At 41.4% G+C, this 27,074-nt stretch overlaps 2 protein-coding genes across 7 annotated transcripts in view; both read right to left on the bottom strand.

Annotated features, from left to right (window-relative positions):
• Positions 1-27,074, bottom strand: part of ANKS1B (ankyrin repeat and sterile alpha motif domain containing 1B) — an 830,913-nt gene that overhangs the window by 772,579 nt on the left and 31,260 nt on the right. The window lies entirely within an intron of this gene.
• LOC123810619 (elongation factor 1-alpha 1-like) lies at positions 3,575-4,920 on the bottom strand. The gene is given in 3 exon segments (XM_045826451.1): positions 3,575-4,556; positions 4,558-4,670; positions 4,672-4,920. Coding segments are annotated over 3 exon segments (1,344 nt in total).

The following is a 27,074-nucleotide window of genomic DNA, read 5'->3' as shown; positions in this document are numbered from 1 at the left end:
GGGCTTGGTGATGATGAACTCCTTTAACTTTGCCTTACCTGGGAAGCACTTTATCTGCCCTTCCATTCTAAATTAAAGTTTTGCTAGATGGAGTAATCTTGAATGTAGGTCCTTGCCTTTTGTGACTTGGAATACTTCTTTCCAGCCCCTTCTTGCCTGCAAGATTTCTTTTGAGAAATCAGCTGGTAGTCTTATGGGAACTCCTTTGTCTCCTTTTCTCTTGCTGCTTTTAAGATTCTCTCCTTAACTTTAATCTTGTGTAATGTAATTATGATATGCCTTGGTGTGTACTTCCTTGGGTCCAACTTCTTTGGGCGTCTTTTACCTTCCTGGACTCCCTGGAAGTCTATTTCCTTTGTCACATTAGGGAAGTTCTCCTTCATTATGTTTTCAAATAAGTTTTCAATTTCTTGTTCTTCCCCTTCTCCTCCTGGCATGCCTATGATTTGTATCTTGGAATGTTTAAAGCTGTCCCAGAGTTTCCTAAGCCTCTCCTCCTTTTTTTTTTTTTTTTGAATTCTTGTGTCTTCATTCTATTCTAGTTGAATGTTTATTTCTTCCTTCTATTCCAAATCATTGATTTGAATCCAGGTTCCCTTACCTTCACTATTGATTCCCTGTATATTTTTCTTTATTTCACTTTGCATAGCCTTCACTTCTTCCTCTATTTTGTGTCCATACTCAATCATTTCTGTGAGTATCCTGATTACCAGTGTTTTGAACTCTGTATCTGATATGTTGTCCATCTCCTCGTCACTTAGTTCTTTTTCTGGGGTTTTGCTTTCTTCTTTCATTTGGGCCTTATTTCTTTGTCCTAGAGCACCTGTTACATTGTAAGGGGTGGAGCCTTAGGTATTCGCCAGGGAGGGGCAACCCACTTCCCTGCATTGTGGCACTGTATGTAGGGGAGGGGGAAGGGAGGGAACAATTCTGGTTGCTCAGCTCTTGCCCCATTTTCAGTCACTTCCCCTGCTAACCACAGCAAATTGGGCCATTCTGGTGCTGATTTCTAGGTGGGTGGGTTTCTGTATATTCTAGGACCCTATGGGTCTCTTCAACAAACTCTCTGCAAGGCTGGCAGTTTTTCCCACCACTGCAATTCCCACAGCATTTCACAGCCAGAGGTTTTGAGGCTTTATTTCCCCGTGCTGGAACCCTGGGTTGCATACTCCATCTCACTCCCCAATTGCTCCTTGCAGCTTATCCACACACGAATGTGGGATAGTCCCCTCTGCCACTTGCCTGATCATCACCTTGCCGCTCATCCTCTCTGTCCCTCCTACCAGTCTGGATGAATGTTTCTTTAACTCCTTGGTTGTCCAACTTCCATACAGTTCCATTTTCTGGCAGTTCTGGTTATTTTTGTTGCTGTTGTTTTGCTTTGTTTTTAAATTGGTTGTTGCCCTTGTTTTGATTGTGCAAGGAAGTAAAGTGTATTTACCTACACCTCCATCTTGGCCAGAAGTCCCTCCTCAGAATTCTTAAGTGTAGTCCAGACATCCATATTGTTTTTTTATCAAGCTTCTTAAGGATTATTGCATACACCCAAATTTGACCATTGACTACAACCTGGATGAACAGTTCCATAAGGTTTTTTGTAGCCCGGGATGAACCTGTCATGTCTCAGTACTGAAGGGCATGGGAACCCAGAGAGCCAGAAATGTGGCAGAACCAGGATTGGCAAAGAAGGAGAAAAGAACTTAAGTAAATGATCTACAATAGATATGAGCATCTCTATGTTCTCTTTATCATTAAAGATTATAAATAATAAATATTATTAGCTCTCACTGGTGTGGCTCAGTGGACTGAGTGCCAGCCTATGAACCAAAGGATCACCAGTTCAATCCCCATTCAGGGCACATGCCTGTGTTACAGGCCAGGTCCCCAGTAGTGGGCATGTAAGAGGCAACCATACATTGGTATTTCTATCCCTCTCTCTTTCCTTCCCTCTCTCTTTCCTTCCCTCCCCCTCTCTCTAAAAATATATAAATAAAATATTTAAAATTAATAATATTATTAATAAAGATTAATATCATTAATAATCTTTATTAAAAATTCACTCTAATACAACATTACTGTTGTGACTTCTGTCCAAACAAAGTCTTTCTAGAGAGGTAATACATAATGTGCAGAAATTTGTGGTTAAGGTATTTTAAAGGGGAGGGCTGGATACAATCACAAATGATGATCATTTGCTTCATAGCTATGGATTCAAAGTCCTGGGCCACATTTATCTCATCTTCTTTCCCTCTACTTCAAGCTGCCTCTAGAACAGCCTGCTATACATTTTCATAAATCTCCAGTCTTATAGTTCATTAATAATATCTGCAGAATTATATTTCTTTACATCATTAAACAGTACTGGATTCAAAGTAAAACCCAGTAAAACAATCTAATATAATTGTTTTTAAAATAACATACTTCAAAAAATTAAATAAATAAAATAACATACTTCATTTTTATATTTAATCCTTCATGCACTTGAATATTCTACCTCTGCCTTCCATCTACCAAATATTTTTGTAGGCCACAAACAGTGCTAGGAATGTAAAATATAACAATAAATAAAACATAATCCCCACCATTCAGGACAGCAAAGTCCAGGGAAAAAATGTGTAAACAATAACCACAAGGGAATATGCTACATTATAACAAGATATCCACAAGGTGCTACACAGCACAGAGAAGAAAACTAATATTGCCTAAAGGCAGAGCTTCCAAATATAGAATGAAGGGTATAGTCAAGTATCCTGACAAGGATGCAGTGAAGTACAGGCATAAAACTGAGAAAATGCAAGACATGTTTAGGAAACAGAAAATACGATGGTGGCTGTTAATAAGAGGCTTATAGGGGTGGGAATTATGGTGGGCCGTCTATGCTATGCTAAATAATGACCATGTGAACCAATCAGAGGAAGTCACTGACAGTTTTGTTAAGCATCATCAGTACTGTGTTTAAGTTCCCCAAGGTGTAAAATTCTCCCAAGGGTTGCCTCTGCTCCCACCTTCCCATGCAGCTGTTCTCCTCTCCAAAGCCCCTACCCCTGCCTTCCCAGCCCCTTGTTGCCTGTGCTGCAGCAGTCAGAGGTACTTGCTGTTCTCTAAATATGCTGCATTTGTTCTCAGGGCTGCTAATGTCAACCACAAGAGTTGAGGAACATCTAAAGGTATGGTAAGTCCAGTGACAGCAGCTCTATGATGGAATTTTCAACAATTAAGAAAAATACTGGACCATTCATGTTCTCTAAATTTTTTCTCCCCCGCCCCCATTGAACTTTGTTTTAATGGATCTCAAAATTCTGCGGCAGATTTTTGGTCAAGTCATTTTCATTAAAAAGTATGGATTTTAAAAACGAATAACTGAAACACTGCCACACACACACACACACACACACACACACACACACACACGGTCCAAAAAACATTCTCCTTTCCTTTTGAAGGTTTTACAATGCGTTGTAATCACTAACCAGTCCTTTACTATTAAACTTAAGTGGCCATCTGAGACAAACAGTTCTGAGATTGTTTTTCCACCACTGATTAAGACTGGGGTGGCAGGTGTTGGGGATAATATTCATTTCACCTTCTGAGCTTTCTGGGCAGACCTGGTGACTTTGCCAGCTCCAGCTGCCTTCCTGTCCCCTGCTTTGACGACAGCAACAGCACCTGTCTGTCTCACGTCACGAGCAGTGAAGTGGACTAGAAGAGGATAGTCAGAGAAGCTCTCAACACACATGGGCTTGCCAGGAACCATATCAAAGATGGCAGCATCACCAGATTTCAAAACCTTTGGGCCATCTTCCAGCCTTTTCCCAGAACAACGATCAATCTTCTCCCTTAGCTCAGCAAATCTGCAAGCAATATGAGCTGTGTGACAATCCAGCACAGGTGCACATCCAGCACTGATTTGGCCTGGATGGTTCAGGATAATCGCCTCAGCTGTGAAGCCAGCTGCTTCCATTGGTGGGTCATTTTTGCTGTCACCAGCCACATTGCCACAACAAACATCTTTGACAGACACGTTCTTGACATTAAAGCCTACACTGTCCCCAGGAAGAGCTTCACTCAAAGCTTTATGGTGCATTTCAACAGACTTTACTTCAGTTGTAATGGTGACTGCAGCAAAGGTGACCACCATGCAGGGTTTGAGAACACCAGTCTCCACTCGGCCCACAGGGACAGTATCAATGCCACCAGTTTCGTAGACATTCTGGAGGGGCAGAAGCAGGGGCTTGTTGGTTGGACAAGTTGGTGGCAGAATGCAATCCAGAGCTTCAAGCAGCATGGATCCACTGGCACTGCCATCTTTACAGATGACTTTCCATCCCTTGAACCAAGGCATATTAGCACTTGGCTCCAACATATTGTCACCATTCCAACCAGAAACTGACACAAATGCTACTGTGTCAGGGTTGTAGCCAATTTTCTTAATGTAGGTGCTGACTTCCTTAACAATTTCCTTGTATCTCTTCTTGCTATAGAGCAGCCCAGTGGAATTCCTTTTGTTAACACCAACGACCAGCTGTTTCACACCCAGTGTGTCAGCCTGAGGGCACGCTCACACCAGCAGCAACAATCAGGGCAGCACAGTCAGCCTGAGATGTGCCTGTCATCATGTTTTTGATAAAGTCTCTGTGTCCTGGGGCATCAGTGATGGTCACATAATACTTGGCTGCTTTCAAATTTCCACAGGGAGATATCAATGGTGATACCACACTCACGTTCAGCTTCCAGTTTATCCAAGACCCAGGCACAATTAAAAGAGTCCCTCCCCATCTCAGCAGCCTCCTTCTAAAATTTTTCAAGGGTTCTTCTGTCAATCCCACCACATTTGCAGATCAGATGGCCAGTAGTGGTGGGCTTGCCAGAATCTACATGTCCAATGACCTTGACGTTGATGTGAGTCTTCTCCTTTCTCATTTTGGTTTTGATTTAGTGGTAGTTTCCATGACACCTGTGTTCTGGCAGCAAACCCATTAAAAAAAAAAAACTAAATTTTTTCACTTACTGCCCAGTTGTGTCAAAGAAAAGTTTAACGTGTTTGTTGTACATCTGGTACATCCTCGTAACCATCTGCAGGGAAGGACACTTTTCACTTCCTAGGAGAAGTTGGATGGAAAGTGATAACATTTAAAATGGTGTTCTTCACTATTTTTGTTTTATTTTGACTTTTTCCTTTTAAAATCAGACTTTAGTTTTAACGAGAGAGTAGGTAAAACATCCCATTTTGCTTTTGATGCCTCCTGGCAATAATTTTTCTTTTCTCTGCAGACATTCTTAAAAGGAAACTTTAAAAACCTGATTTTCTTTCTATATACCTTGTTTAGCAAATAGGATTTTAGCCTTAAAGCTCACCCCAAAGAATAACAAGTAACACAACATAATAGAAAATCATAGAATTTTAGACTCAAAAGGCCTCAAGAGAGAATTCAGTGATGTGTTTAAAAAGTTATGGTTCCTTTAAAGTTCACATTAATAAGGGCCTGCTGGTACTAATCATCTGGTATCCCAGGTAAAAATGTAGCGAATGCTAGAGTTATAACCCTGAAAGTTGAAATCAGAGTAATATCATTCTCATACTCTCCAAATCATTTTAAAAAGTTATGAAGGAATAGAAGTAAAAGTTTTGCAATTCAGTGAATGTAGAGTTATTAAATTCCTGAGAATTGTATTTTATTTCTTCTGAATCAACTAAGTCAAGGAGAAAATATAATGCTCAAAAACATGTAGCAAACGTGACCAAATTAAAGTATGATTCAACAGATGTTTCAATTTTTCAAGATGTTAAGGAGTTAATGCCCAACCTCTCACCTACTGTGGGAATTTCCAAGAGCATCCCTAAAGCTTAATCATTCAGTCTCTGCTGAAATATTCCCACTGTCTCTTTTTCTTTCTTTCCATGTCTTAATTCCCTTACTTTTTCTCTCTTTCTTCTCTCCATCATTATGTTTCTCAAGGTAAATCACAACTGGCTGCTGTAGATGATTCAGGCTACAATTCCAATCCCTGAAAACAGTGTAGAATTCTCCCATTCACCCAGAATAGGAAGATCGGAAAGTGTAAAGTAACTCAAAAAGATTAAAAAATGGAATATAATTTGCCAATGAAAAGAAATGAAGTACTAACACATGCAATGATGTGGGCGAACTCTGAAAACATATGCTAAGTGAAAGAAGACAGTCCAGAAAGGAAATTACAATGAAGGTTATAGAACAATCAACCTGGAAAACCATATCAACCCTGCCTGAGCATAAGTCTTACAACTAAAGATGCACAGAAGAAGCCACATCAAGATTTGCAGCTACGAAGTAGTCATGGGGATCTAAAGTACAGCATGGGAAATATAGTCAATAACATTTTAATAACTAGGTATAGTCCCAGGTAGGAACTGAAAATATCAGGGGGAACACTTTGTAAAGTAAATGACTGTCTAACCACCATGCTGTACACCTGAAATGAATACAAAATAACATTAAATACAAATTGTAATTGAAACATTTTTTAAATTTTTAATAAATTAAATTTTTTATTCTTCACTGCCTTTACAGTATGAAGATAGTCATAACAGCAACAATGACCACAATGATAATAATGAAGAATTCACTGAGTGCATATCATGTGCCAGCTGGCTCCTTAAAATACATCCTCATTTCATTCTCAGAAAGTCTCTGGAATATAGATTCTATTACTAATCATTTTTAACATACATTATTCCTTTTAATCCTCACAACAGGATTATTTCCCCAAGTTACACATGACAAAACAAACTAGGGCTGGTAAAATAAACCATTTCAGCTTTCACAGCTAGAAAGTTACAAAGCTATGATTTGAACTTTGATCACTGCAGATGGCTGCGACTTCAGAGGCAACCCTGTAGAGGCAACTGGGTCTCAGTGAGCTAAAAGAATCTTACCTTACACCCTGGCTTGTGTGACTCAGTGGATTGAGTGCCAGCCTGTGAACCAAAGGGTTGCCAGTTCAATTCCCAGTCAGGGCACATGCCTGAGTTGCGGGCAAGGTCCCCAGTAGGCAGCACATGAGAGGCAACCACACATTGATGTTTCTCTCCCACTTTCTCCCTCCCTTCCCCTCTCTCTAAAAATAAATACAATCTTTTTAAAAAATAAAAAAAGAACCTTGCATTTGTGAACAAACATCTGATGTAGTGGGAAAAATCACAGAACCAGTAGCTGACAACCAGACCCAGTGTGAGTCACGACACAAACTAACCCAGACAGCCAAATTCCAATTGCTTTGTCTTCAAGTTTAGAAATTGGACCAGAGAGCTTTCCAGGTATTTTTGGCTTAAAAATATATTTAGTTCATGATATACTTAAAATTGAGTCTTCTGCCCACAACTTTGCCAAAAGAAATGGTTTATTTCCCTCCCTATGTCTTTGTGACTATAACTGGAAAAAGAAGGCATAATTGAAGTCTATTTATGAAGTTTGATACTACACATTAGCAATAAATCTCATGATTTATTAACTTATTATGAAAAAATGTTAAACATATTCAAAAGTAGACAGAATAGTACATACACCCATCTTCAAAAATCACTAACTCATCTCCAATTTTGTTTAATCCATATAGCCCTCCACTTTGAAGGAAATCCCTGCTATCAAAACAGTTCTGTAAATATTTCAGTATGTATAAAAGACAATGAATCTGTATTTTTTTAACATTTCATTATATATTTTTTATTATAGAGAGGGTAAGGAAGAAAGATAGGGAAGGCAAGAATCATTAATGTGTGACAAAAATATCAATTGGTTGCTGTCCCAGGCAGGTGCCCCAACCAGGAATCAAACTGGCAACCTTTTGGTTCATGGGATGATGCCCAACCAACTGAACCACACCAGCTGAGGCTGACTCTCTTCTTCTTTTTTAAATATATTGTATTGATTATGCTATTACAGTTGTCCCATTTTTCTTCCCCTTTATTCCCCTCTGCCTTGCACCCTGCCTCCCACCAGCATTCCCCCACCTTAGTTCATGTCCATTGGCCATGCATGTAAGTTCTTTGGCTTCTCCATTTTCAATATTATTCTTAACCTATTCCCCCTGTCTTTTTTCTACCTACGATTTATGCTTCTTATACCCTGCACCATTCTTCTCCATTCTCTCCGCTCCCTTTCCCTGCTCATAATCCTCCATGTGATCTCCATTTTCACAATTCTTTTCCTATTCTAGTTGTTTGCTTAGTTTTTGTTTTTGTTTTAGGTTCAGTTGTTGACAGTTGTGAGTTTGTTGTCATTTTACTGTTCATAATTTTTTATCTTCCTCTTTTTCTCAGATAAGTCCTTTTAACATTTCATATAATAAGGGCTTGGTGATGATGAACTCCATGAACTTGACCTTATCTGAGAAGCACTTAATCTGCCCTTCCATTCCAAATGAGAGTTTTGCTGAATAGAGTAATCTTGAAAGTAAGTCCTTGCCTTTCATGACTTTGCATATCTCTTTCCAGCCCCTTCTTGCAAGTTTCCTTTGAGAAATCAGCTGACAGTCTTATGGGAACTCTTTTGTAGATAACTCTTTCCTTTTCTCCTGCTGCTTTGAAGATTATCTCCTTATCTTTAATCTTGGATAATTTAATTATAATGTGTCTTGGTGTGTTCCTCTTTGGGTCCAATTTGTTTGGGACTCTCTGGGCTTCCTGGACTTCCTGGAAGTCTATTTCCTTTGCCAGATTGGGGAAGTTCTCCTTCACTATTTATTCAAATAGGTTTTCAACTTTTTTAATATATTTTATTGATTATGCTATTATAGTTGTCCCATTTTTCCCCCTTCACTCCCCTCCACCCTGTACACCCTCTCCCACCCATATCCCCCCCTTTAGTCAGGTCCATGTGTCATACTTATAAGTTCTTTAGCTTCCACATTTCCCATACTATTCTTACCCTCCCCCTATCTATTTTCAACGTACATTCTATGCTACTTATTCTCTGTACCTTTTCCCCCTCTCTGTTCCTCCCACTCCCCTGTTGCTAACCCTCCATGTGATCTCCATTTCTATGGTTCTGTTCCTGTTCTAATTGTTTGCTTATTTTCTTTTGGTTTTGCTTTAGGTGTGGTTGTTCATAATTGTGAGTTTGCTGTCCTTTTACTATACATGGTTTTTATCTTCTTTTTCTTAGATAAGTCCCTTTAACATTTCATAAAATAAGGGTTTGGTGATGATGAACTCCTTTAACTTGACCTTATCTGAGAAGCACTTTATCTGCCCTTCCATTCTAAATGAGAGCTTTGCTGGATAGAGCAATCTGGGATGTAGGTCCTTGTCTTTCATGACTTGGAATATTTCTTTCCAGCCCCTTCTTGCCTGTAAGGTCTCTTTGGAGAAATCAGCTGACAGTCTGATGGGAACTCCTTTATAGGTTACTGTCCCCTTATCTCTTGCTGCTTCTAGGATTCTCTCCTTCATTTTAATCTTGGCTAATGTAATTATGATGTGCCTTGGTGTGTTCCTTCTCGGGTCCAACTTCTTTGGGGCTCTCTGAGCTTCCTGGATTTCCCAAAAGTCTATTTCCTTTGCCAGAATGGGTAAGTTCTCCTTTATTATTTGTTCAAATACGTGCTCAATCTGTTGCTTTTCCTTTTCCCCTTCTGGTACCCCTATAATTCAGATGTTAGAACGTTTAAAGATGTCCTGGAGGTTCCTAAGCTTCTCCTCGTTTGTTTGAATTCTTATTTCTTCATGCTTTCCTGCCTGGTTGTTTTTTTCTTCCTTCTGGTCCACTCTATTGTTTTGAGTCTCAGTTTCCTTCCCTTCAGTATTGGTTCTCCGTGCATCTTCCTTCATCTCTTTTATGGTAACCTGCATTTTTTCATGTAATTTGCGCCCCAAATCAACCAATTCTGTGAGCTTCCTGATCACCAGTGTTTTGAACTGTGCATCTGATAGATTGGCTATCGCTTGGTCACTCAAAAGGATGAGTCCTGGGGGATTGAGCTGTTCTTCTGTTGGAGACATGTATGTCTCTCTCTCTATCTCTCTCTCTCTGTCTGCCCCCCCCACCCCGTCTGGTTGCTCTTGTTACGGTGAGGGGCGGAGCCTTAGGTGTTCACCGGGGCTGAGCACCCCAGTCGCTAGATTGTGACGCTGTATGTGTGGGCAGGAGCAGGAGAGAACAATGGCAGTAGCTCTGCTCTCCTGGGGCCTCAGTAAGCTCCCCTGGGATCCTACGTTCATGCTCTGCCCTGGTCCACAATGCCGCCTCACTGGGTCCGCCAGCTGCCACTTGCGTACTCAGGGTCCACCGCTGCGCTGCAATCTTGCACGTCCTGGAAGGCTTATGCGCTCCCGGTTGCCTTATGCACCCAGTTCTCCCCGATCTCCGCGTGCCGCAACCCGCGCCCACTCCTCCTCTCCACTCCTCCGCCCCTCCTACCGGTCTGGTTGAATGGGTCTACTTCAACTTCTTGGCTGTCCGACTTCCATTCAGATAAATTCTCTATCAGTTCTGGGTGTTATTCTAGCTCTAAATTGTTGTTGTTCTAATCTTGGTTGTGCGTGGAGGTACGGTGCATCCACCTATGCCTCCATCTTGCTGGAAGTCATCTGATCAGTTTTCAACTTCTTCCTCTTGTTCTTCTGGCACCCCTACGATTCTGATGTTAGAGTATTTAAAGTTGTCCCAGAGTTTCCTAAGCCTCTCCTTTTTGTGTGTTCTTGTTTCTTCATTCTGTTCCAGTTGGATGTTTATTTCTTTCTTTTGTTCCAAATTGTTGAGTTGAGTCCCATTTTCCTTCCCTTCACTCTTGGTTCCCTGTATATTTTGCTTTATTTCATTTTGGGTACCCTTCATTTGTTCCTTTATTTTGTGACTGAGTTCAACCAGTTCGGTGAGCATCCTGATTCCCAGTGTTTTGAACTCTGCATCAGATAGGTTGGCTATCTCCTGGTTGCTTAGTCCTTTTTCTGAAGTTTTGATCTGTTCTTTCATTTGGGCCATATTTCTTTGTCTCAGTACACCTGTTATGTTGTAGGGGGCAGGGCCACAGGGTGAGGCAACCTTCTTTGCTGTGTTGTGGCACTGCCTGTAGGGGAGGGGTCCAAGAGGGAACAATGTGGCTCGCTTGCTCAGCTCCAGTCCCACTTTCCAATGAACTCTCTCATGTGAGATTGGGAGTTTCTGCCACCATGGCAACCCCCTCAGTAGTTTACACCTAGCTTTGAGTCTTGAGTTTCCCATTCAAACAGCCCCACCTTGCCTGCATGTCCACTGCCTTGTCACGTGTCCTCTCCACCCAGCTGCCCATTTCTGCCCTCCTACCAGTCTGGGTGAGTGTTTCTTTAACTCCTTGGTTGTTGGAGTTCCATGTGGTTTGATTTTCTGGCACTTCTAGTTGTTCATTGTTTTTTGATTGGCTGTTATCCTTCTTTTGGTTGTACAAGGAAGTGAAGCATTTCTACCTACACCTCCATCTTGGCTGGAAATCCAGAATCTCTCCTCCTTTTTTTTGAATTCTTGTTTCTTCATTCTGTTCTGGTTGAATTTTTATTTCTTCCTTCTGCTCCAAATCACTGCTTTGAGTTCTGGTTTCCTTCCCTTCACTGTTGGTTCCCTGTACATTTTTCTTTATTTCACTTTGCATAGCCTTCACTTCTTTCTCTATTTTGCAACTGAGCTCAACCAATTCTGTGAGCATCCTGATTACTAGTGTTTTAAACTCTGCATCTGATAGGTTGACTATCTCCTTGTTGCTTAGTTCTTTTTCTGGAGTTTTGGCCTGTTCTTTCATTTGAGCCGTATTTCTTTGTCTTGGCACACCTGCTAGTTTGTAGGGGTGGAGCCTTAGGTGTTCACCAGGGCGGGGCAACCCAGTTGCTGGGTTGTGATGCTGTATGTGGGGCAGGGGTCCGAGAGGGAACAATGGCACTTGCTCTGCTCTCTGCCCGATTTCAGTCACTTCCCCTGCTACCCACAAGCAAATCAGGCCCTTCTGGTGCTGATTCCCTAGTGGGTGGGTTTGTATATATTCTAGGACCCTGTGGGTCTCTCCAACGAACTCTCCTCTGAGGCTGGGAGTTTCTCCTGATGCCACAACCCCCTCAGGTTTACAGCTAGAGGTTTGAGGCTTTCTTTTCCCAACACTGGAACAGTGGTTTGGACAGTATGTCTCGCTCCCCAGTTGTTTTTCCCAGTTTATCCACATGTGAAGCACCTCACCTGCCATCCTCCAGCCACCGCTTTGCCACACATTCTCTCCACCTCGGCCGCCCATCTCCATCCCTCCTACTGGTCTGGATGAATGTTTCTTCTTTTAACTCCTTGGTTGTCGGACTTCCATACAGTTCGATTTTATGGCAATTCTGATTGTTTTTTGTTTTTAAGTTTGTTGTTGTCGTTCTTTTGGTTGTGTGAGGAGGCAAAGTGTACCTACCTACGCCTCCATCTCAGCCGGAAGTTCCTGACTCCCTTCTTCTTTAAAGCATAACTACAAAACCATTAGCACACCTAAAAATATTAATAATAGTATCTTAATATAATGACTTCGATAAACTGGGGAAATTAATTTAAATATATAAATGAAAATAAATGAAGTATTTTAATTCACCAATTTTATTTTGAATGTTTATTAAATCTATCTGTATATTCAAGTTTTCTATCACTATTATTTCTATTTTAACCTATATTTCTGTATATGATTTGTTATTCTTACAATTAACCTTTCTCTACTTTATTCATGAAATGTTATATGGCACTACCTCTAACATATCCAAACAAAGAGTAATAAACATTCTCTATACTCTACATTGATTTGATTTTCCTTCTTCATGGAGCCTGCCTGGGTATCACAGAGACACTAGTTTGGCATTAGTTGTTTGTGATTAACCTTTGCTATCTTCACAATTCAGTTTATTCCCACTTGGTGACACCAAATGACTACTTCACTGATTGTCCCAGCAATTTGCAAACTATTATTATTCTCTAACCACATATATTATCAAACTGAAGTATTAATATAAACATTTTGTATTGTGTGGCCCCTATTTTTTATAATCCTCTATCAAGCATTTTGCTCCTACCACACCTATTGGTTCCTTAACTTGCCTCTCCTGAAAAGTGTCAACTATCAAATTATTGATACTGAACCTTACAGTCTATGCCTTAAAGTACTTCTTTGAAAAATTTTCTTTAAAAAAATGAAAAATTAATTTCATTTCTTCAACCCAACTGATGATAAAACCATGATGAAATCAAACAGGAGTAGAAAGAAAATAATTCAAAAACAGAAGATGTATTTTGTGTTCTAAATTTATATCAGTGTTTCACTAGTACAATAGACGTATCCTCTGAGAGAGAGCTATAATTACCATTTTCACCTTAAGTAAGGACTGTCCTGAGGTCTAAGAGACCCATAAATAACATAGTTTCTTCTGAAATAGAAAAGAATAGAAATTTTCATTTTCTTTCATCATGTTAACAAGAATGAAAGAGATTACAAAAGCTGGGGTGAAGAGACTAGCTTCAAAATCACTGCACTGTGGGACCAAAATGCTGCACATACAGCTCAACAAAACGAAATAAGGGCCAGCTATCCTCAGTGTTGCAGCTCGGTCATGAGCCAGGACTTACAGAGTCCCTCACTACACACAATAGACAGATTTTGGAAAGTTGGAAATGTTTGCAAATATTCACAAATCAAATCACACATCAAATATATTGGGAGAGTTCACTAATTAAAGGTATCCAGAAATGAATCCTGTCATCGTACAAAAACAAACAAAACATACAAAAACTATCTGGATTATAATTAAGTACCAACAAAAAAATAATAGCTAAATTTACTGGGCGCTTATTATGTGCTGGTTTCTGTGCTCTTGCCTTACATTTGTACTTTTCATTCCAACCATATTAGGCCACACAGGAGACTGCCAGTGCCCACATCACATGCCCTTGACTCATCCGCATTCCCTTGTTACAGCTTTGGATAGTCATAGTGACACTAACAGCTTCCCACTGAAAGGACCCACAGCTTTTTCCCCACTTCCTACCAAGGCTTCCTGAGATTACTTCACAAGTAGCCTACCTGCACCTAAATCCTTATTTCAAGGCCTGCTTTGGGAGAAAACTCTAATCAAGAGTATTGGTAATAAGAGTAGTATTAGAAAATAGACCCTCAGAATGGGTTGCCAGAATTTTCTCACTTGCTGGTTAAGGGGCAGTGAAGGATTCAATGTCTAATGACAAATGAGTACAAAAACCCATAACATGTAATAATGGCAGTATCATCATCACTAAAACTTACCTGAGGTGCCCTGGAATTGGTCCGGGAGGAAGGAGGTAAATAAAAGCTTATACTTGAAGGATAGGGGCTAATCATAACTATAAAGATTTTGGATTTAGTATTGGTTAACTACTGTTGGAGCTTTGAAGTATGGAACTGGCAGGCTTGGGTAAGCCATCTATTTATTTAGGGCAAACCAGAGAAAGTCCATGTCAGCATTTAAGTGAAGCTTATCTCCTGTGCCCAGAGAGCAGGCAATACTTAAAATCAGGTCTACAACTCAACTGAGTAGCTGAGTTAAAAGGACACTGGATGCACTGCCCCAGCAGGTCTCCCAAGCTGCAACTAGGGCTCTGACAGGGAGAGAGTAGGAGTGAGATGTAGGATGGCGATATTTGGGTGGGTGTACCTGAGCACATGAACGCTCAGTTTCTGCTGACCCTCTAGGCTGGAAGGACGCATCCCCTTCCCTTTTATAAATACTAGCAGCCCCCAGATGCCTGGAGACTTTGCAAAGGCCATACCTGAGGAAGATGTCCTCTTCAAGATGGGCTCTGCCTCCCCTCACTGCCTCTAGACCAAAAACTAGGACCAAATTCTACACATAACAGCTCCAATTGTGAAGTGCAGCCCCTGCTATGAGAAGAAACAAGGTGTGCACCAAAAAAGCTGCTGAGCCCCTCTGACGTGTCATCAAGAACTGAGGGCACACACATGAAAGTGCATCGCGAGGGTGTTAAGCTGAGGCAAGAGCAAGAATGTTGGAGAGAGGAAAGTGCATCACTAGGGAGGCCCTCTTCTGACGCAGAATTTAACTTCTAGCAAGAAACCTTGAAAGAGGTCCTAAAACACTGACGGGATGACAATGGGGGTGACAGTATTTCAAAAGAGCAGGCCCCAGAGGGTGCACTTAACTATTGGAAACAAGGTAAGTATATTTTGCTATAACAGGCAGTAAGGTCAAAGAAGCAACCAGAGAACTTGGACCTGCAAACATCTGTAGCTATAGCTAATAAATCATGAGCATCGTGTTTTGTAGAGGCAAAAGAGGTGGGTTAGAATATGAGTTTACTAGGGCTGCTATTACAAAGTACTATTACAAGCTGAGAGACTAAAGGAATGCATTGTCTCACAGTTTTGGAGACTAGAAGTCCAAGATCAAGGTGTCAGCAGGGCAGGGTCAGGGTTCCTTCTGAGGCTGCAAGAGTCTGTTCCATGCTTCTCTCTTATCTTCTGGTGGTTTGCTGACAACCTTTAGCATACATTGGCTTGTAGAATCATCATCTGATCAATCTCTGCATGTTCACATAGCATTCTCCCTATATGTTTCCCGTGCCCAAATTCCTCCTTTTTATCAGAACACCAATCATACTGAATTAGGGGCCCTCCCTACTCCAGTATGGCTTCATCTTAACTAATTGTATCTGCAATGGACCTTATTTCCTAATAAGGTCACCTTCTGAAATACTAGGTTTTAGTACTTCAAGATATGAATTTGAGAAGGGGACAAAATTCAATCCATAACAAGCAGTGAATGAGGTTATTTCTTGACTTACGTAGCCTAAAAAGACCAAAAGCTCTGAGTGTATGAGATTTGTGTGCAGTTCCCAGATATAAGCCAGTTCAGAGACATAGAATCCATCGATGTAAGGGCAGGCTGAGGTCTCTTCAGCAAAAAAGTCGACATTTCTCCAATCATTCCCCAAGGGAATGTGTGGCCATTCAACCAAGTAAATCAACACTGGTGTAAGAGTGATACCTAACCCTTCCAGGGACTGTTGGATATTGAATCTAAGCTGCTGTTGGTACCCAAAATACCTTCATGGCCTCCTAGGTGGAGTGGAAGCCTGTGGAGCCCTGGCCCAGCATGTCTACAGGTTCAGCATCTGGTCATGGACCTTGTCCCTGAGTAAATAATTGGGGTGGATCTACTTAGCAGCAGCCAGACCACAGACCCTGGCTCTCTGACCTGTGAAAGAAAGGTCATTATGACAGAAAGGGACAGAGCAAGCCTCTGATATTGCTTCTCCTTTCTCATGGCCCAGGTAACATGCAGAGGGAATGTTGCAGCCAGATGAAATAACAAACATATATTTGTGCAACTCTCCAAGAGTGGCTCCTGCCCAAACCATGCAGTTCACGGGTGGGTCAGCTCAATATGTTGGTGCAAGATGAAAGCCGCAGTCACACTGTAGCCCCATGCAGGAGTGAACTGACACATTGTTACTCGAAAGGCAGTCCACAGACTAGAGAGAGTTCATAAACTGGTTTGTTTTTTTTTATCATTGCACAACAAGATATACAAACAAGTACAAAAAGTGAGAGTACGCATTTGGAAACAGATTGACACTGTTGCCATAACCGAGTGTGAGATTTTACATTTTACAAAAGGATCGGTTGTAATGAACTGAAAAAAAAAAAAAGAAAAGAAAAGAAAAGAAAAAAGGTCCTCCACAGGTCAGTGTGAGGAGCACCGTCCTAAAGGGCAGCGGTGAAAGGAAATCCTACCATCGGGCAGAGCTTCATCAAATTTGCATGAGAAGGGTTTGAGGTAAGGATATATATGAGTTCTTGGGCAGTGGCTAATGGCTCTGCCCATTGATCAGGGGCCTGTAAGGAACAATAATGGGTGGTCAGACACAAGGAGGTCTGAAGAAAAAGGCATATGGATGACTCTAGAGGTGGACACAAAGTGTAAACACCCGACAGAGCGTCTTTAGCAGAAGCAGCACTGAACCAGGCGGAAAAGCTGACTCACCCAATGAATGTCAGCCAGCCCCTGTCCCTGGCCACTTCAGTACGTACACAGTGAGCCTGGGAACAGAATGGCCATGGTAGCAGGGATGGAGGACATGTACTTTCTCTCACCAAGGCCAATCGAGCTATTTTAGATATATTAACTGCCTGCACGTGTTAGGCACCAAAGATACCGACATGGAAACCGTAGCCCTGGGAGGCAATGTCTGTTCGGAGTACTGATGTATGAGCAGGAGTTAGCTGGGGAGGGAAGAGAACAGGGCATACGCAAAGCCATTTGGAGAGCCACACCAAGTTTGGTTAAGTCTAAATTCATGGGAGAATGCCCAGATCAAGACAGAGGTGGGGTCATCAAACACTTTAGATGCGAAGCTTTTATAATTATTAAAGGATTATAAATAGGAGAGGGTCATGACCAGGTCTGTGTCTTAGCAAAGCCTTTCTGACATTAGGTCAGTTAGAAATAATTCAGGAGAAGAAAAAAAAAGAGCAAAGGAAATGGCATTAATTATGGGGAAGGGAATAAGAAGGGATACATGCATCAGGGATTTTGGAAGGAGGTTAACACTTGGTCAAAGCAAGGAAAAAAGAGACACCCAGGATGACTCAGGTTCTTTCCCAATCCCCGTGTCCCCTGAGTAGAAACATCTCCTCGGAACCCCTATTTTATTTGTGCCGTCGTGGACTTTTATTTTTGTGGTTATTTATTTCACGTGTCTCTTTCCCTCTACTGGCAAAACTCACTGTGGGCAGACACTATGCTTCATGCCCCTGCTATCACCAGCAGGGACAGGACCGAGATGAGGAACATTAGCACTAGGATCTGGGTTCACACCCCTGCAAGTCTGAATCCCTCCTTTACATAGAAGTTTGCTACTTCATTCATCATAGATATTTTTGTATACATTCTGATTTCTTAAAATATTGTGTTAATCTGGCTGGCATAGCTCAGTGGATTGAGCACAGGCTGCGAACCAAAGTGTCGCAGGTTCGATTCCCAGCCAGGGTACATGCCTGGGTTGCAGGCCATGACCCCTAGCAACCACACATTGATGTTTGTCTGTCTGTCTGTCTGTCTCTCTCTCCCTTCCCTCTCTAAAAAATAAATAAATCTTTAAATAAATATTGCATTAAAATATTCACTTCCATCACCGGGTTTTTGCCACCCTCCCACCCAAAGCAAGGGCCTCACTTAGCCCGCCCTCGCTCCTGCCCTGATTCTCGGTGCCGACACAAGCAGGCACTCAGGCGCCCACTGAATGAAGGGAAAGCAAGTGAGTGGCACGAGCAACAAGACGGATGGTGGTGGCCGTTCACAGAGCCGGTGGAGGCAGGAGGAGCAACAGATGCCGGAAAAAGATGAGTTTGTAATGCATGTCAGAGGTACTGCATGGTGTATTATCTTATAGATTCATTCATTATTCAACACTGGCAGCATTTATAATAGGAAATAGTAAAGATTGACAGTACTCAAGGAATTGTCCTCAGGATATTTCTCCATTATCTATCTAACCTTACATTAATATTTGAGGTATTGCAGCAATATCCAATTTCTAAACTCAGCTCCTGAGTTCACACTACTTAGGATGCCAAGATGAGCTGTTCTTTGTCCAAATGTATGGTTAATACCTGCGATCTTTGACACTATCCTATCAACTACCCTTATCAGTGAGGCCTAATCTGACCACTCTGTGTGAAACACACCTCATTACTTCATTTCATTATCCCTGCTTGTTCTTCCTCATCAAATTTATATCACCTGACATGGTATATATTTATTATTTTCCTTTCCCCTTTCTAAAACATAACCTCTGTGAGAACACAGAATTAGTTTTTTTGTTTTTTCTTCTTTTTGGTTTGCTTGTTTGTTTGTTTTTCCTGGTTGTATCCTCAGCACCTAGAATAAATGCCATTGAAAGCCATGACAGAGGGCGGGAGGATGGCTGAGGAAAGATATATATACTGGTGCAGAAAGAGGACAAAGAAAAGAAATAATGTCCTGTGTCCTGTGTGGACAGAAAACTGGAGCTAGGAGCTCAAAAGAATGTAACTGAAACCCCTGGGGACCAAAAACAAAGATGCGATCGCTAACCAGAGCAGTCACCTTGGGAGCTTACCTGTCATCACCTCAGGAGGTCGTACAGTTAGGTAACCAGTAAGCTTGGGTGTTTATAGCCCTTGCTATGCACAGGTGAGACCCAAACCTCCTTAGAAAGCTGGCACCTTCCAAGGACGACCTGCTGTGGTACCACTGGCATACAAGAAGAGGGGGGAAAACGTGCCTTGGAAATATGAAAAAGTTTCTCTGAGAGTTCATTTTTTTTCTTTTTATTGAATTTATTGGGGGTAACACTGGTTACCAAAATTATACAGGTTTCAGGCGCACAATTCCACAGCTTGTCATCTGTACACTGGGTTGTGCGTTCGCCAGCCCAAACCAAGTCTCCTGCCATCACTGTCTATCCTCCCATTACCCTCTTCCACCTCACCCTTCCCCACCCCGGCAATCACCACACTGTTGTCCGCATCTGTGAGTTTTCTCTTTGTTTTCTTTTTTGCTCAATTCCTTGACTGCCCCCAACCCAGTCCTCCAACACCCACCCCGCGGCCTGACAGCTGTCAGCCTGCTCTGTATCTATATGTCTGTCTCCATGTTCCCTGTTAGTTCACTTTGTTCATTGGACTCCACATGTGAGTGAAATCATATGGTACTTGTCTTTCTCTGACTGGCTTATTTTATGTAGCATAATGCTCTCCAGGTCCATCCATGCTGTCAAAAAAAGGTAAGATTCCCTTCTTTTTTATGGCTGAGCAGTATTCCATTGTGTAAATGTACCACAGCTTTTTTAATCCACTCATCTAAAGGGAACAGCTTTGTGACCCAGCAATTCCACTCCTGGGAATTTATCTGAAAAAATCCGAAACAGCATCTCAAAAGAATATAAGCACCCCTATGTTCATTACAGCGCTATTTATAATAGCCAAGATTTGGAAGCAGCTCAAGTATCCACCAGTAGATCTCTGAGAATTCCTAACTCTGACCTTCCCCCACATCTTTTGGCTTTAAATGCACTCTACCTCCATGGTCTAGGAATCTCAAGCCAAAAAACTGAAATTAATATCAGTGCTGGGGTATTCTGTTATCAATGTATTGACTCTCAGCTCCAAATCTCCTTCTTCATCCTACGTTGTGACATTACAGCTGGACCCTATAACATTTCTCCTGTGCCTGATGAGTCAAGGGTAAGTTTTACAAAGGAGAGTCCTGAAGAGGCCATGCTGATCAGTCCACTGAGAAAAAAGGTCAAAGATTTCAAACAACCGATTTCACTCACTAAGTTTAATAAAAGCAAAATATTTGCTTCTGAGAACCTAATAGAAAGTTCAAATACAAAACTCTCGCCTAACAGGCACCCCTATCTTCCCATAGTAGAGCTGGCTGTAAGCCAAGCTTCATTTTTCCGATACGAAAGTACTCCCGTTACGTCTAACATTTGAGTAGATTTTTAGCTGCTTAACTCAGTAGATGTATGTTTTCAACTTATAACGTCATAGGGATACATAGGTGTATATCATGCCATTGGCTCTGTTTCTCTGGAGAACCTCAGTTAATACACATCCCAAATGACCGCCTACTGACTCCTGCTCAAGTCCCTCCCACAGAGCTACACAGGCTCCGTTTTGGAGGTGCTGTGTTTGTTGTCCCCTCTTTTCTTTCTTTTTTTTTAATTTTTTAAAGATTTTATTTATTTATTTTTAGAGAGGGAAGGGAGGGAGAAAGGGAGAGAGAGAGAAACATCAATGTGCAGTTGCTGGAGGCTGTGGCCTGCAACCCAGGCATGTGCCCTGACTGGGAATCGAACCTGTGATGCTTTGGTTCACAGCCCACGCTCAATCCACTGAGCTATGCCAGCCAGGGCAGGTGACCCCTCTTTTCATCTCCCCCTTCCTCCCATCCCGCCTCTGCAATGTCGTAGTTGGAATATAAGCTGGCACCTTCTTGAAAACCCTGCCTGCTCTCCAGGCCACAGCTGTTTGGCTAAGGGGGAAGCAGGAACATCTGATCCAAGCCAGGCCAATCAGAGGTCACACATGTGTATAAGATATCTTTTTAATTTAGAAACTAAAAGAGAATTTATTAAAGTCCCTTTGTGCCCACAGCCATGGGTAGAAATCAGGCCTAAGGCAGTGAAGCGAAGTCTAGAGAGGTAGGAGCGAAAACAAAGAGACCTGCTGAGGGTACCCAATTCCCTCGTTCCCTCCCCTCCTGAAGCGCAGCCTCCCCTGCTCTCTCTGTCTCGGTTACAGCCGTCCGTAAATTCCCTTTTGGCTTAAGCTGGTTTGAATTAGGTTTCAGTCCATTGCAACCAGAGGAAACACAGTAAATCCCTAGTGTGTGCAGATCATTATGGAAATGTGTGTAACTGAACTGAAGAGAATCAAACTAACTTCAAGTGTTTTTCAGTGTATTCCATAAACTGATATTGCTCAAAAACTTAAATGGGTTCAATATTTGCCCTAAAATATCACTCACATTGGAGCTACTTAAAATGCAAAGGTTTCCCAACAAGAATCTCTGTTTGCTTACATTTATATGTAAAGGCCTTACCAAATTACTAAGCACAGTTAGAAACCATATGAGCTCCATACTCTCTGAAGAACACTATGAGATCCCATTAAAAATACTATATAAAAATAACACTGTAACTTAAAATACTATTCAAATTCTACAATCACTGAATCTTTCAAAAAACATACATATTTACAAAATGAGGTCATCAATAAACATTTTCTCGGTATTTAAAGTATTTTTTAATATATTTTATTGACTATGCTATTACAGTTGTCCCAGTTTCCCCTCTTCACTTCCCTCCACCCTGCACACCCCCTCCCACCCACATTCCCCTGCTTTAGTTCATGTCCATGTGTCATACTTTCAAGTTCTTTAGCTTCTACATTTCCCCCACTATTCTCGCCCTCCCCCTGTCTATTTTCTACCTACCATCTATGCTACTTATTCTCTGTACCTTTTCCCCCTCTTTCCCCCTCCCACTCCCCTGTTGCTAACCCTCCATGTGATCTCCATTTCTATGGTTCTGTTTCTGCTATAGTTGTTTGCTTAGTTTGTTTTTGTTTTTGTTTTAGGTGTGGTTGTTAATAATTGTGAGTTTGCTGTCCTTTTACTATTCATGTTTTTTCTCTTCTTTTTCTTAGATAAGTCTCTTTAACATTTCATAAAATAAGGGCTTGGTGATGATGAACTCATTTACCTTGACCTTATCTGAGAAGCACTTGATCTGCCCTTCCATTCTAAATGAAAGCTTTGCTGGATAGAGCAATCTGGGATGTAGGTGCTTGCCTTTCATGACTTAGAAACTTCTTTCCAGCCCCTTCCTGCCTGTAAGATCTCTTTTGAAAAATCAGCTGACAGTCTGATGGGAACTCCTTTGTAGGTAACTGTCCCCTTATTTTTTGCTGCTTCTAGGATTCTCTCCTTCATTTTAATCTTGGGTAATGTGATTATGATGTGGCTTGGTGTGTTCCTCCTTGGGTCCAACCTCTTTGGGACTCTTTGAGCTTCCTGGACTTCCTGGAAGTCTATCTCCTTTGCCAGATTGGGGGAGTTCTCCTTTATTATTTGTTCAAATATCTTTTCCACTTGTTACTCTTCCTCTTCCCCTTCTGGTACTCCTATAATTTGGATGTTGGAATGTTTAAAGATGTCCTGGAGGTTCATAAACCTCTCCTCATTTTTTTAAATTCTTATTTCTTCATTCTTTTCTGTTTGGTTATTTCTTTCTTCCTTCTGGTCCACTTCATTGATTTAAGTTTCAGTTTCCTTCCCATCATTATTGGTTCCCTGTACATTTTCCTTCATTTCACTTAGTGTAGCCCTCATTTTTTCATGTAATTTGCGACCAAATTCAACCAATTCTGTGAGCATCCTGATCACCAGTGCTTTGAACTCTGCATCGGATAGGTTGGCTATCTCTTCATCACTTAGTTGTATTTGTTCTGGAGCTTTGATGTTTTCATTTGAGCCATTCTTTTTGTCTTGTCGCGCTTGTTACGTAGTGAGGGGCCGAGCCTTAAGTGTTCACCAGGGCAGGGCACTGCCCCCTCATCGCTGAGTTGTGACGCAGTGTGTGGGGGAGGGTCCGAGAGGGAACAATGGCGCTTGCTCCACTCTCTGTCAGATTTCAGTCCCTGCTGCTGCTTCCCCCAAGCAAACTGGGCTTATTCCCAGTGTGGGTGGGCTTGTATACATTCTAGGGCCCTGGGGGTCTCTCCAACGAACTCTCCTGTGAGGCTGGGAGTCTCTTCTGGGCCCTCACCCACCACAGGTGTTTTCAATCAGTGTTTTCAGGCTTTATTTCCCCAAGCTGGAGCCCTGGGTTGCTCTGTCTGTTTCACTCCCCAGTTTCACCTGGTTTATCTGTGCGCAAACGTGGGACTACCTGGTCCACCAGCTGCCTTCCCCGCTGCGCCCATCTACAATCCGCCACATCACTGGGTCCTCCCACTGCCATCTTGCATGCCCGGGGTCCATCAGCTGCTGCCTTGCCTGCCCCAGTCCCACTTTTTTGGCCTCGACCCCTCTCCACCTGGCTGCCCAACTCCACCCCTTCTACTTATCTGGAAGAATGTGTCTATTTTAATTCTTTGGTTGTCAGACTTCCATACAGTTCAATTTTCTGTCAATACTGGTTGGGTTTTTGTTTCTAAATTTTTGTTGTCCTTATTTTGGTTGTGCAAGGAGGTACAGTGTGTCTACCTATGCCTCCATCTTGGCTGGAAGTCCCTTTCTTGGTACTTAAAGTTTTACACTCAGTGTTTTCTCAGAAGGAAGATTATGTGAAGAAGGGGGTGAAGGCAGCCATCTACCAGACAAGGAGAGAGGCCTCTAGGGAAACCAAACCTACTGACACTTTGACTTTGGACTTCCAGCCTCTAGAACTGATGAGGAAATAAATTTCTGTTCTTTAAACTAAAAATTAATTGTTTTTCTTACTGAGTTGGTTAAAGGTTGAAATTATCTTCTTATAGATCATAGAATGCCTGTTGCAGAAAAAGCATTTAATCATAAAATGGTTATTAATACACAGGTCATATGAAGAATATATCCCTAATTTCCTCTTCAACAAGATCAATGGTATCTTGTGAAATAGGAAAGATGTGTCTTAGATAGCTAAAATTCAGAGATAAACACACAATCTTTGATACTCAAATTCATTTCTAACCATCTACTCTTTTCTAAAGTTGCTAACAGTGGTTTAATGGCTGATTTTTCTAACCTTATTATCTCCATATATTTCCCTAAATGATGTGTTGAACAGTGCAACTGTGAAGAATGAGAACATGAAAGAAAGAAGAAGAAAACACACATACACACGTCAAAAACAAACTTGATAAGAACCTAGTCCCAAGGGGTCTGTACCCTCCAAGGATCATAGTTCCAGGTAACATTTTTCTTTTTTTTTTTTTACTTGTTTTAATTTCACCAATTAGGAAAGGGAATGTGATACTCCCAGAATGGGTAAGAGAGGGAAAGCAAGCTTGGAAGTAGTCAATACTTTTAATAAGGCACTTAAAACGGCTAGGTGCTGAGAGGTAAACACATTAGTAAAAGCTTTAACAAAATATAAGGACCAGAATCATACTCACTGATCAGAAAGGTTAGGTTTTCTAGTGTTTTAATTTTATAGAATTTTAGGAAATGTCATGAGCTTCATTTGCCCACCAGCAACATGGCAACAGGTCATAAACGTAATATTTCAGGTTCAGTTCAAAGAACTACGTTTTCACAAATCCTCACCTGAGGACATTTTTTCATTGCTTTTATAGAGAGAGGAAGGGGAGTGGGGAGAGAGAGAGAAACACTGACTGGTTGCCTTTTGTAAGCTCCCCAACCAGGGATCGAACCTGCAACCTTTTGGTGTCCAGGCTGATGCTCCAACCAACTGAGCCACACCAGCCAGGGCTCACAAAGTTGTCTGTAATTGAAAACCTCTTATCTTACTGCAGTGTTCCCAATCCTATCCCTGTTAAGACCCCTCACACTGCAACCACTCTGCCAAGAGAAGGGCAGAGGGACGACAAGTGATGATAGAAGGGTGCATCTGCTCATATCAACATCCGCTTCATAAATATCGGTCCATGCAGTTCTATCCAAAAAGCAGGTGTTATAGTTCTGAGCCTTCGGCACTTTTTGATATACAGCGTTCACCCTAAACAGTGAAATGTGCAGAAAGGTTTTGAGTCCAAATTAAGGAAAGCATGTTAATCCAAGTGTCTGTCAAAATAATATTAGAGTTATTATAAGTAACATCAATGAAATGTTTGATGGAAAAGATCTAATTCAGTAGATCTTAAATACTTAGATAGTACCTTGAAATATTAATACAGGAAGAAAAAAGGAATGGATTCTTCACATCTCATAATGAAGAAGAAGGATAAACACTATGTCAGTTTTGTATATGAAAGTGAGAGGAGGTATATACATATACATTTGCCTATTTATAGACTCTCTATAGACAGGTACATGAAAAATTGAAAATAATGGTCGCCTCTGGACCAGAGGAGTAGGAGGCTGGTAATCTGGGCCAAGAATATTTATTTTCCATGATATATTCTTTCCCACATTTGGAATATTTGAATATATATTTCCCATTCAAATCAATAAACAAATTTAAAATAAAAAGTATAAACCATGAATACAAATCACTCCTATGCAAGGAAAATATGTAGGCTACATGAAAGAGATACAAAGTGTACTGGAGTTTCAGAGGATAGAAAGCTAACATTTATCCATGGAAACAGGAAAACTATTGACAAGGAGACAGCACATGGGATAGGCCATAAATGGTGTCTAGCACAGACATATAACAGAAGTCATTCCAGGAAAGAGAATACCTGAGTATAGAGATGAAGTTGGGAAAGGCTAGGACAGTGTTAATGTAGAAGCTTAGGCTACATATAAGATGCCATATTCTTTTTCTATGGCAGCATAGCGAATTACCATACAGTTAGCAGCTTAAATCAACACAAATTCATCACCTCCTGGTTTCTATGCTCAGGAGTCTAGGTGAGCTGCATCCTCTACTCAGGGTGTCACTAGTCTGAAATCAAAGTGTCTGCCAGGGTGTAGTTTCATCTGGAGGGTGGGGTCCTCTTTCAAGTTCACTGCAAGAAGCTTCCAGGAGCTGAAGCTGGCCCCAGGGGACAGCCAGCAGGAAACTGGAACCTTCAGTCCTGCGACCACAAGGAAGTGAATTCTGCCAACACCAATGTAAGTTTGGAAACAGCTCCTTTCCCAGTCAAACCTCAGTTGAGAACTGTGTTCCAGAAAAAACCCTGACTGACCCTGAGTTTTGTGAGACCTTCAGCAGAGGACTCAGATAAGCTGTCCCCGAAACCGTGAGACAATAAAGGATTCTTTTAACCACTCAATGTATGTTAATATGTTCACATATCATAAGAGGTGAACTTAAGTGTTCTAAACACCAGATCACTGCAGGCATGAAACCCTAGCCAACACCCCAGCATCAGTCACACACTCACACCCTTGTGAGGCTTAAGCTCCAATCTGTTGCCAGTACTGCCAGAAGGGCCAGACTGGTTGATTGATTAACAGATCAAAAACTACAGATCAGCTGCTTATTCTGAGAGAGCGAGCAGCTTTTATTCCTGACTAAATGATCAGAATGAGCCATCACGCCTATTAAGTACGAATGAAAACTCCACAGAGGCTGGTAGAGATGACAAGCTTAAGGTATAGAAGACATCTCATTTCCACTTATTCACAGAAAGAAAAAACGTATGCCTCCCAGCAAACTACAGCTGTCTTCTTTCCTATTCAAAAGCCACCATTTTTGTTTCAGCTTTATTGAGGTATAACTGACCAATAAAATTATAATATATGTAAAGGGTACTCATGATAGTCTGATGTGTATATGATAAAGTATGATAATTTGATGTGTGTATACATTTTAAAAGAATTCCCACAATTGAGTTAATAAACATATTCATCACCTCACATATTTCCCCTTTTTTCTAAAAAAAAAGTCTCTTCTTACATG

This window comes from Phyllostomus hastatus, unplaced genomic scaffold (assembly GCF_019186645.2).
Source record: "Phyllostomus hastatus isolate PE091 unplaced genomic scaffold, TTU_PhHast_1.1 phas_scaffold_755, whole genome shotgun sequence".
Classification (NCBI taxonomy): domain Eukaryota; kingdom Metazoa; phylum Chordata; class Mammalia; order Chiroptera; family Phyllostomidae; genus Phyllostomus; species Phyllostomus hastatus.
This window is presented reverse-complemented; position numbering and strand designations above follow the sequence as displayed.